Source organism: Mercenaria mercenaria, chromosome 1 (assembly GCF_021730395.1).
Source record: "Mercenaria mercenaria strain notata chromosome 1, MADL_Memer_1, whole genome shotgun sequence".
Classification (NCBI taxonomy): domain Eukaryota; kingdom Metazoa; phylum Mollusca; class Bivalvia; order Venerida; family Veneridae; genus Mercenaria; species Mercenaria mercenaria.
In genome coordinates this window covers 117703-128259 of record NC_069361.1, presented here as the reverse complement: position 1 = coordinate 128259, position 10557 = coordinate 117703, and the positions used below count along the sequence as shown (strand labels likewise).

The window sequence follows — 10557 nt, the reverse complement described above, 5'->3', positions numbered from 1 at the left end:
CATGGGGGGGCCCCCGGGCCCCAGTGGTTTTGGTCGTTTACTTAAAATCCTTCCCCCAACGATGGGGGTTTCGGCCTCACTGGGGGGCGTTAAAATTTCCTTCATGGGGGAAACCCCATCCAGCGGCTACGGAAGGTTTTTGTTTCAACCCAGGTGCCCCCCGTGATGAAAAAATTGCACGGGGGGGCCCCTTTTGGGGTTTTCCCCCCACCATCAAACGGGAAAGACGCCATTGCCCCCATAAAATTGTTAGGTCGACTTTAAACCCCCCAAACCCAAAAAAAAAAAAAAAAAACCCCAACATGGAAAAATACAAAAGATTATTTTTAAAATTTTTTGGTGTGTCAAAAAGGGAAAACTTGACAAAAAGCCACTACTCCCTTTGACTTTTTTATAGGGAAAAATGAAAGGGTAAATAAAAACTCTCAAAATACACAAATTAAAAATTAGAATTGAAGCTAAAAAACAAGGGGCGGAAAAAAATTAGTGCCCAAACGCCCCCGAATGTCCCCCAAAAATTTGCTACATTTTCTCGCAAAAATCCCAGAATAGTTTTGCGCCCCGAAAAAAAACAAGTTCCCGTGGGCCCCCTTTGACCTTGGAGAAAGGGCCCGGGGGTCTTGAGCATGACAAAAATCAACTCACCCAAAAGGGAAAGAAAAAAGACAAGAAATTTCGGGAAAAAGGGGGAGATTTAAATTGCCCGGGGCCCAAAAAAAAACCCATAAAAATTTTTAAGCAGCTGCCTTCCAGATCGCTCGACTAGGGCATGTCAAACTTTGCAAATTATATATGTTTTTTAATTAATTTTATGTTTTTTTTTTTTTTTTTTTTAAATTTGTCGGCCCTTTCATTTTCCCTAAAATTTGCATTTTTTAATTGTAAATGCCCGTTTTTTTTCCCTTTTTTGTATGTTCGATATTTATAGGGTAAAATCATTATTTTTTATTCTATTTTTCGTTTTTCCCTTATGTTTTTTTTGATATTGTTTTTTTCCCAATGTGGGGGGGCCTTTCATATTCAAAGTTTTAACCATTGTTATTCTATATTCCCCTGTTCTTTTTGTATGTACAAAATTTTCCCTTATTGTAAAAACTTATTTGTTTTGTAAAATTCTTTAAATTTTTTTTTGAAAACTTGATATTCTTATTGAAATGTGCGTTTTTCCCCCCGAATAAAAAAAGCACAGCGTCGCTTAAAATTACAATCACATAACATAAAATAAGAATTACACGTTTTTTTAAAAAAGAACGCAGATATTGAACAACAATAATGACCTTTACCATAGGGAAAATCGAAAAAAACAATAAGAATAAAAGACAAAACAATAACAATGGGGAATACTTTAAAAAAAAAAAAGACAACGAAAATTTAATTAAAAATACAAAAATACAAAAAGACTAACGAAAATTTTGAATAACAAAATGACTTTTTTAAAACCCTAAGAAAAACGAACAAACAAAAAACGAATAAAAGACATATAGAAAACAAAGGTAAAACTTTTGAATATGAAAAGACACGACATTGAAAAAACAATATCAAAGAAATAATAAAATAACGAAAATAGAAAAAACAATAATGACTTTTAGAATCCAAGACCCAAAACATTGAATAAAAACCCAAAAAACATAAAAAATAAAACATACATATATAAATTTTTGCAAAGTTTGACATGCCAACTCGACAACAACAAAAAAAAAATTATCTTGAAATAATTGCTATATTCTTTAAAACTTTAAAAAATTAATTTTCTTCAAACTTTCTGTTTCGGAAACACTTTAGAAAAACTGTTTTTACTACTTTTTAAAAGAAGGGAAAAGAAAACCGTTTTGCCCCCCCCTTAAAGGGTCGAATTTGAAATAAAAAATTTAAACTTGGGGTTTTAAATTTCCCGGTTTAAAATGTCTCCCATTATAAATAACAAAAAATTTTAAAAATCATTTTTTGACCCACTTTTACTTTTAACGCTAATTTGGGTTCCCACGACGGGAAAAAAAAAGGGAAAAAATTGCCCCGGCGGTCCGGGGGTTTGAAATTCCCCACGCGGGCATCCCTTTTTTTTTTTGAAATTTGGAACTTTTTAAAATTGTTAGAAAAAAAAATTCATAAAATATTTCCAAAATTTTATAATACCCCAAACTTCAATTTGAAAAAAAGAATTTTTTTTAGCCAAATCGAGGCATGCGCTTTAAAATCAAAGGTTTTGGGCTTTTTACCTTTAAAATAGGGGGCTTGGGCTTGTTTTTTGACAAAGTTCCCTTTTTCAAAAAAGGGAAAAGTTTTTGGCCCTGTAATTTTAAAATCTCTTCATCGATGGGAAAAGTTATGGAAAGGGCAGGGGGAAAAACACCCGTAAAAACCCTTAACCTCTAAAATGTGGGCCTTGAAACCTTTAAAAACTAGTGGCTGTTTTTTTAAGCCCAAAACACGTTTTCCCCCCCTTATTTGGGGAAAAGTTTTCCAAGTAATTTTTGAAATTCCTTTAGAATTACACGAGTTTCGAACCGGGCATGAAACCGACCCTATTAAAACCCTTTTGGGTTGACTTCTAATTTTTAACTTGAACTTTGGAGCTAGGGGGCGGGGCTTGCCGTAACCCATTTTCCTCATTAAGGTAAACATTTAAGCCAAGAATTTTTTAAAAACCCTTCATGGGAAAAAGAGTTTTAATGTAAACCTTTTACACGAAAAAAAATCCTATTAAAACCCATTACTTTAAGTATGACCTTGAAACCCTTTGGGGCAAGGGGGTTTTGGGTCTTTTCGCATGACCCATATTCCCGATTAAGGAACCATTTAAAACCCAAAAATTTCAAAAAACCCTTTAGGGTGGCAAAAAATGGCCCGGACACCAAAAAAAGAACCTGTTTAACATTTTAAAATTTAAGTCTGACCTTTACTTTGGAGCTAGGGGTCCCTTTGGCTTGGCCCCTGAAAACGTCGTCTCAAATTTAAAAACAAATTTAAGCTTTTGAAAAAACAAAAACCTTTTTGAAGAATGGCAAAGTTCCCAAACCCACCCGGAAACAGACCCTATTTAAAAGTTTTTAAATTCTTAGTGAGCCCCGACCTTGTAGTTAGGGGGTTTTAGTATTTCACATGAAACATCGCCTTTTTAAAAGGGGAAATTTTTTAAAAAAACCCCAAAATATTTCAAAAAACCTTCATGGATTTGGGAGAGTTTTCAGCCCGGATAGAAAAAAAAGGATGGTGCGAAGACCCTAATTTTAACCCCCCCGACCCCCTATTCCCCCATTCAAAAAATGGAAAATTTAAAACCCAAACCCTAAAATTAAAATACTAACTTGGTACCCTTTAAACCCTAAAAATCTTAAAATCTTTTTGTTAAAAACCCAATGAAAACCTCCGGTTTTTCCAAAAAAAAAATTCGTCCCCGGTCCGAACCCCAACCCAATGCCGGGCAAATTTTAAAAACCCCCCCCATTTAAAAAATTTTAAAAAACATAATTTATAAAATGAAATTTACAGAATAGAATATATGTTTTGGGAAAAAAAGAAGAAAATTTTTGAAAAATAAATCCTCATTAAAGTTAAAAAACAAAAAACGGGAGAAAAATTATAAGGCTACCTTTTTCATCTTTTGGAAAAATTTAAAACCAAATTTGTTAAAATAAAAGGGGGAAAATTTTGATATTCACAAAGCAAGTTTCCTTTATTAAACCCAAGAAAGGTTTAAAAACTTCCCCGGGTAAAAATAGGGGCCAGGAAATCCCCCCAATAATGGACCCCCCCGGGCAATTAAAATGGATTTCAGTATGATGGACCCATGATTTTTGCTATACAAAAGGTGTAAAAAAAAGGGGACAAATTTAAAAGGGAAAGCTTTTCCAATTTTTAAAAAACACAAAAACAAAAACATTTGGGAAAAAAATTGCAAAACAATTTTGTTGTGAAACCATAATTAAAAAAGAAATACAAACTTGGGCTGGACAGGAACAACAATTCCCCCCAGGGTTTTAAAACCCAACAAAAAGTCAAAAAACGGGAAAAGGGGGTAGAGGTAAAACCCCCCCCAATCACATGGAGCCCATGAATTAGCAAAAATTAACAAACCAATAAAAAAAAATTTAGGGAAAAGAAGAGTAAAGTTAAAAGAAAATTTATGATTTCTTTGGCAGCTGGAAATTTTTTTTACATGCGCTTTTCAAAAATAATAAAAGGAGTAAAATATTTTTTAAAACCCTTAATTTTTACATATTCATAAAAAAGGGTTTGGGGTTTTTCCCCTTTAAAAAATAAAACTGGGGGAATCTGTTACAGAAGCAAAAAGAAAAAAAAAATTTCAAAAAAAGAAAACCCGGGGCAAATCCCCGAAGACTGCAAGGAAATTTCCCCAAAATTCATGGGTTTTTTTTAAAAAAGGAAAAAAATTTTTTTTAAAAAAAAGTTTGAAAACATTTTTGAAAAAAAAAAAATTAATATGTACCCTACCTTTTAAAGAAGGAAAGGCTGTAGAAAAAGAAAAAATTTAAAAAGAATTTAAAAAGAATAATTTGGGGGAAAATTTTTTAAAACAAATAAAAATTTTACTTTTTTAGATAATTTGCAGGGTATGGGATTTAAAAATTTAAAAAAACAAAACCTTTTGTAAAAAAAATACACCAACCGAACTAGTAAAAACTTTAAAAAAGGTACGTTTACTTTTTTTTATAGGTGATTTTTTAAAAAACCCAAAGAGAAAAACCCAAAAAATTTAAAAAAAGGTTTATCGAGTTCGCAAAAGCAAACTTAAAAAACATTTTTTTAAAAAAGGGTATTTCACCCAAAATGGAAAAAGGAAATATTTATAATTTTTTAAAAAAAAAATAAAACAAAACCCAAACATACACAAATTTAAAAAATTAAATGATGAAAAAAATTCAAGGGTTTAATTTTTAATTTAAAAAAAACTTTACCTACTACACAAGAAGTTTTTAAGAAAAAAAAAAGTTAAATTTGACGGGAAATATAAAAAAAACAACTTTTGAAAAAAGGAAAAAGGTTAAAAATGAAAAAAATTTTAAAGTTTGGGGACCATTTAGTTAATTGGAAGAAATTTTTTTTAAAAAATAAAAAAATATTTAAAGGCCCAAAAAAAAAAATTTTCTAATAAAGGGAATGAAACAATAGACATTTTAAACATTCACTTAATAAATAGCTGCGCTTACAGAAAAAGTTAAAATAAAATTTTTTGGGGGAGAAAAAACCCGGATTATATATTAAAAGCAGGTAACTTTGGTTGCTCACTGCATTAGCACTTGTTCCAGCTATTCCTATATTTGGAACAGTTGCCCGGGCGCTGTTTCCCTCGGGGGGAAATTTCCATATTTAAAAACAACTAAAACTTGACGACAAGAAATTTATTTTTAAAAAAACATCAACAAAAAATAAAACAACTAATAAAAAAAAGCAAAGGAAAAGGAAAATTTAAAAAAAAAAAAGAGAAACCCAATTTTTCGGGGAATTTTTTTACAAACAAAAAGAAATGGGAGAAAGAAAAATAAAAATTTAATGCCTTTTGAAACCCAAAAATTAAAGGGTTTTAAAAAATTAAAAGGATATAAAAGGAAAAAAAAAAGAGCTGTATTAAATTTTTACTTTTGTTTTTAGAATTTTTTTTTTTTATAATATTTTTAAATATAATGGTTAAAAGAAATAAAATGAATGATTATGGCCCAAAATTTTCTACCCTTTTAAAAAAAATAAGAATCCCGAACAAAAAATTTATATAAGAAAGTTTTAAAAAAAAGAAATGGGTTTTTAAATCCCAAAAATTTATCAAATAGTTAGGAAGAATATAAAAAAACACGTTTTTGGAAAAAATTAAAAAAAAGAAAAAGACCCTTTTCTTTTTAAAAAAAAAAATTTTTTTTGAATGGGAACCCCCGGTTGTCTATTAACTTTAAGAAGAAAATGCTGAAAGGGTTAAGTGTTGTCCCAACCCCAAAAAATATTCGAAAAAAAAACCTAAAAAAGTTATTGGGAACCAATTTTTATACTAATTGAAAAAAACAAAATAAAAAACACTTAAGGGAGCCTCCAAAGAAAACCCTTTAAATTAATACCGGGTTAATAAAAAAAGTGCTCAAAAAGGAAAAAAAACCCCGTTAAAAGAGGAATATCAAAAAAACCCTTGGGAAAAAAATAAAAAAAATTTTTTTTTTAAAATTTTTCTTAAAAATTTATTTTTTTATTATTTTTTTAAAACCTTTTTTCCTTAGGAAATTTTTTTTTAAATAAAATATTTTAAAAATGGAAAACGGGGAGATCTACAAAACAAAATTTTAAAAAAAAAATTTAAATTGAAAAATTAAAAAACAAGATCCAAAAAATCCCTTATAAATTAACTAAAAAACCCAAATCTTATGAAAAACTTAAATCTGAACTAAAATTTAAAAAAAGGTAAAAAAAAAAACGTTGTTTTAAAAAAACTTTTGCAAAAATGGATAAACTGATACAAATATAAACAGCTTTTTTTCAATCAAAGGCTTTAGAAATTATTAACACAAACGAAAAAAAAAACTTTACCAAGTTTTTGATGAAAAATAATAAAATTGGAAATTTGGATTTCTGAAGGAAGCGGCTGGAGTGAGTCGTTGATGCTCTTAAAAATATATATTTAAAATCCATTGGCTGCTTCAATTTTTAAAATTTTCCAAAACCATTACAAAAAACAATGAAAGGATTAATAAATATAAAGAATGTGATAACGAAGTTTTTTGATGGGTATTTAGCTTACAAATTTCCTATAACAAAAACATTCTGAAAGATTTCAAAATTTTAAAAACAAAAACGATCTTGATTATACGGGAAATTTAAATTTTCCCGTTACTTAAAAACAAATACCAAAATTGAAGTTTTAAATGAAAACATTTAAAAAAAAATTTGGTTTTGAAGAAAAAGTATTTATCCATTTTACAAAACAAAATATCAATACGAAGAAAAACGGACAAGTTTGCTAATTACAAGTAAAAAACTGATGATGACTGTAAGAGGGCTAAAGCCCCTGTAGTCCAACATTATGTTTTTTGGGTAAAAGACTTTAATAGATTAATGTTTAAAAAAAAACAAAACGCAAATAAAAAAAAATTCTGTAAAGCTGTCTGCAACTTTTTTTCAAGAAAGAATATTTAAAACAACATATTCCAAAGTTTAGCATTAAGGTATCCAAGGTGAAAAATGCCAAAAAAGGAAGTAAAGTAAAAATTTAAAAATTTTCATAAAGGTTAGCGACCTTTTGTAATTTTGCTGATTTGAAACAATAACAAAAAAGTTTTAACTGCTTAAACCCCAACTAATCTTTATTTTCTGAACCAAATCAAAAACATATGATTGTTGGACGGGTTTAAAGTTTTTTTGTTTTTATGAGATAAATATACTAAACCCCCAGATTTAAGAGGCCCTAATGCAGTTTATAAATTTATAGAAAAAAAAGCTTGAGGAAAGAGGGAAAATTGTAAAGAAATATTTAAAGACCTTTTAAAAAAGAACAAGAATGTCTAAAAAATGAAATTGAAATTTAAAAAACAAAGTTTTGTCATATCTGTGAAAAAATATTAGATGTAAATACAGTTGTATTTTAATAATAAGATATGATTAAACTAAAACAAATGGTGTGTTTTATATATTCCTCCTTTCTCTCCAGTTTGCACTGCCCTATATTCGACAGACAAAGGGATCGGTAGTGAATATTTCCAGTGGCGCTTTCACAGTTGGTCAGCCAGAATCAGTCACCTATGTAGCAACAAAGGTCAGTAAGACATTGTTTATGAAAAAATATGAAACATAGTTTAGTGTTAAAGATTTTCTTGCAGAACAAAAGCGTTAATAACCGATAAAACATGACATTTACAGATTTCTTTTAAGTTAATGTATAACATATTAACCAGTATAGTCGCTACATACAGACAACAGCCAAACCTATTTATAAATACAAACGTCTTGGAGCACCAGAAATTGGTCATTATCTGAGGGTTCAAGTACATGTACCCTGAAAATATTGAAATCGTGAGCAAAAGTTGAAATATTTCAAGTTAGATGTGAGAGATGTCTGTTCACACGTGTTTTACCACGGTTTCTGCATAAAGGTATTTATAACCTCTGATATACAAATAAAGGTAGGAAAAACAAAGACTCCCATCACGATTCATCGAACTGTAACACGAATCCCTGCGCTATAGATGTTAATTGACATCATTCACATCATTCCACAGTACGTTGTGTTTATAAATCACATAATAGGGCTCATTATTGCTTCAGTGGTACGAGCTTTACTTCTTTTACCTAAAATATATGTTTTTCCTGTATACTTACAGGGAGGAATTGTTGGAATGACTCGTGCACTTGCAACAGATGAAGGAAAGCATGGTGTCAGAGTTAATTCGTAAGTAGGCAGTTAGCATCAGAGGAAAACTGTATATTTTGAAACAATTTACAGGATAACATTACAAAATGTTAAAAAATTGAATTGCATATTAAAAATTAAAAAGCTGGATGCTTTACAATTGCAAAACAAAATGCTAACTATCTTGCATATAGATTCTAATTAAAGAAGAACATTTTTTGTCTTAACAGTAAATTATTACTTAATATAGCAAATAACCTAGTGGACCTCTGATCACGTATGTGAAGCGGTGCAGTTTTCAGATGATATATTTATTACATTTAACAATAAAACTGATCACAAAGTAATTGTTATCCCAATGGGGACTAATTGTGCTTCTTTCACTGCTGATTTTTTATACAGATATGTTCGACATGTTATGCTTAGTTGGTGAATTTAGACCCAATTTGACATTAATGAAACTTGCCTTCATCCACATTTATACTTCCCCCTCCCTTTATTTACCCTTCCCTCCATCCACCTTTATTTATCCTTCCCGACTCCTTTTTGATCCCATCCTCAGTTTTTATATCTCTCATATACTTAAAATGAACTTGTTCATGGATACTAGAAACAATCCATCTGTTCAATCCTTCCACTATGGTTTCTATTTGTGGTTGGACAACTTTACGATGTGTGGCTCTGGGCCCATATTCTCCAGTGTTTAAAGTCTGGAACTAAGATTTAAAAACAGAAAATATAGAGTTTGTATTAATTTTGTTGAAAGCCAGCGTTTCTGAAATTCTGCTGAATTCTCAGTAGGCTCAATAATTCACCTTCAAAAAAATAAAGGTACGAAAACCTGTGCAAATATAACAGTGGGAAAGGAAAAAAAGTATGAACACTTCAAAAAGAAAAAGATGGAGGTATACATGTTGTTTAACACAACAAAAATGAAAATATTGCAGACTCAGTTTGATTGAGAATAAAATACTTTAAACACGATCTCTGGCTGTGCTTGCTAGGGAAATCAACTCGTACATTTTAGGCTCTTCGTGTCATTACCATACACAAGCAAACTAACATTTGTATTGCTGTGTTGTCAATCTAATATTGCCCAACACAGTAGTGATAATAGAACTGTATACAATATGAAATACCTTGTACATTTTATATGAAAATACATGTTCATGTAAGTTTGTACGATATATTTGTAGAATTTCACCCGGTTGTGTGTGGACACCATTGTTTGAAGAGTGGGCGAAAACAGTCGATAAAAAAGTGATGGACGATATCAAAGATATAAGTGTAAGTTACAGTTTTGACTTGTCGTAATTTATCATATATGCTTATCATATATGCAATATTTTAGTCGTATATTCGTAAATCTTTTTCACAGCATTACGTTATCTGTAGATTCTTTTTCAGATTTTACGCCGGTTTGCGGACCCAAGAGAGATAGGGATGGCATGCTTATTTTTAGCTGCTGAAGCAACATTTACAACTGGAGAAGATATGAGTTGTACTGCAGGAATAGAAAGGGGTTACGGGCTCAAAATGAAATAATTTCTATTACATGTATTGTTAAATGTTTGGCATATCATACATTTGGTTTATTCAAGCTTTTGTCTGTAAAATGAATGAATCTAAAAAGTTACATATTCATTAGATAGTTTTCGTGTCTGTCATATCATGGATAAATGCTAGTGCACCAATAGTATTGTTTATCATTTATTGATATGGAGTAATTGAATCTTTTTAATCCCATTTAATCTAAATTAATGTGTATTATACCGTACAGTAATATGAAATATTGCTTTAAGAAATCGGATAATTATGTATGTTTGTTTCATTTCTTTTCTTTCTGCTTGACTTTCAAACCTTATAAAAAGTCTGTAACTATACACCTGAAATAAATATATTAACTACAAACCATCATAAATACATGTCTGTTATCTACTTTTCGTTTCGTTTGCCCTAAATTTTGTTTTCTCCCGGTTTCGAAATCTGATTAACAGAGTTCATCAAAATCCCTCAACCACACAAATAATTTGCTGATTTATTAACATGACAAATTTAATTTATTTTCAGTATAACAGTGGTAAAAGTAGCCATTACTATTAAGACATTTCGTCACTGATTCTTTGTAAAGGCACTCTGTAAAGTGGAAAAAGTAATGTCAGTCTAAGCACATGTCAATAACAATTATGACTATTTACAAAATATCATAATAA

General features: G+C 30.0%; 1 protein-coding gene across 1 annotated transcript; it reads left to right on the top strand.

Annotated features, from left to right (window-relative positions):
* The first annotated feature begins 7179 nt into the window (after positions 1-7179).
* On the top strand, positions 7180-10164 carry LOC128547978 (17-beta-hydroxysteroid dehydrogenase 14-like). The gene is made up of 5 exons (XM_053522101.1): positions 7180-7194; positions 7646-7750; positions 8316-8383; positions 9541-9631; positions 9752-10164. The coding sequence occupies exons 1-5, from the start codon at positions 7180-7182 to the stop codon at positions 9887-9889; spliced, it is 417 nt and encodes a 138-aa protein (XP_053378076.1). The 3' UTR covers positions 9890-10164.
* Positions 10165-10557: the final 393 nt, after the last annotated feature.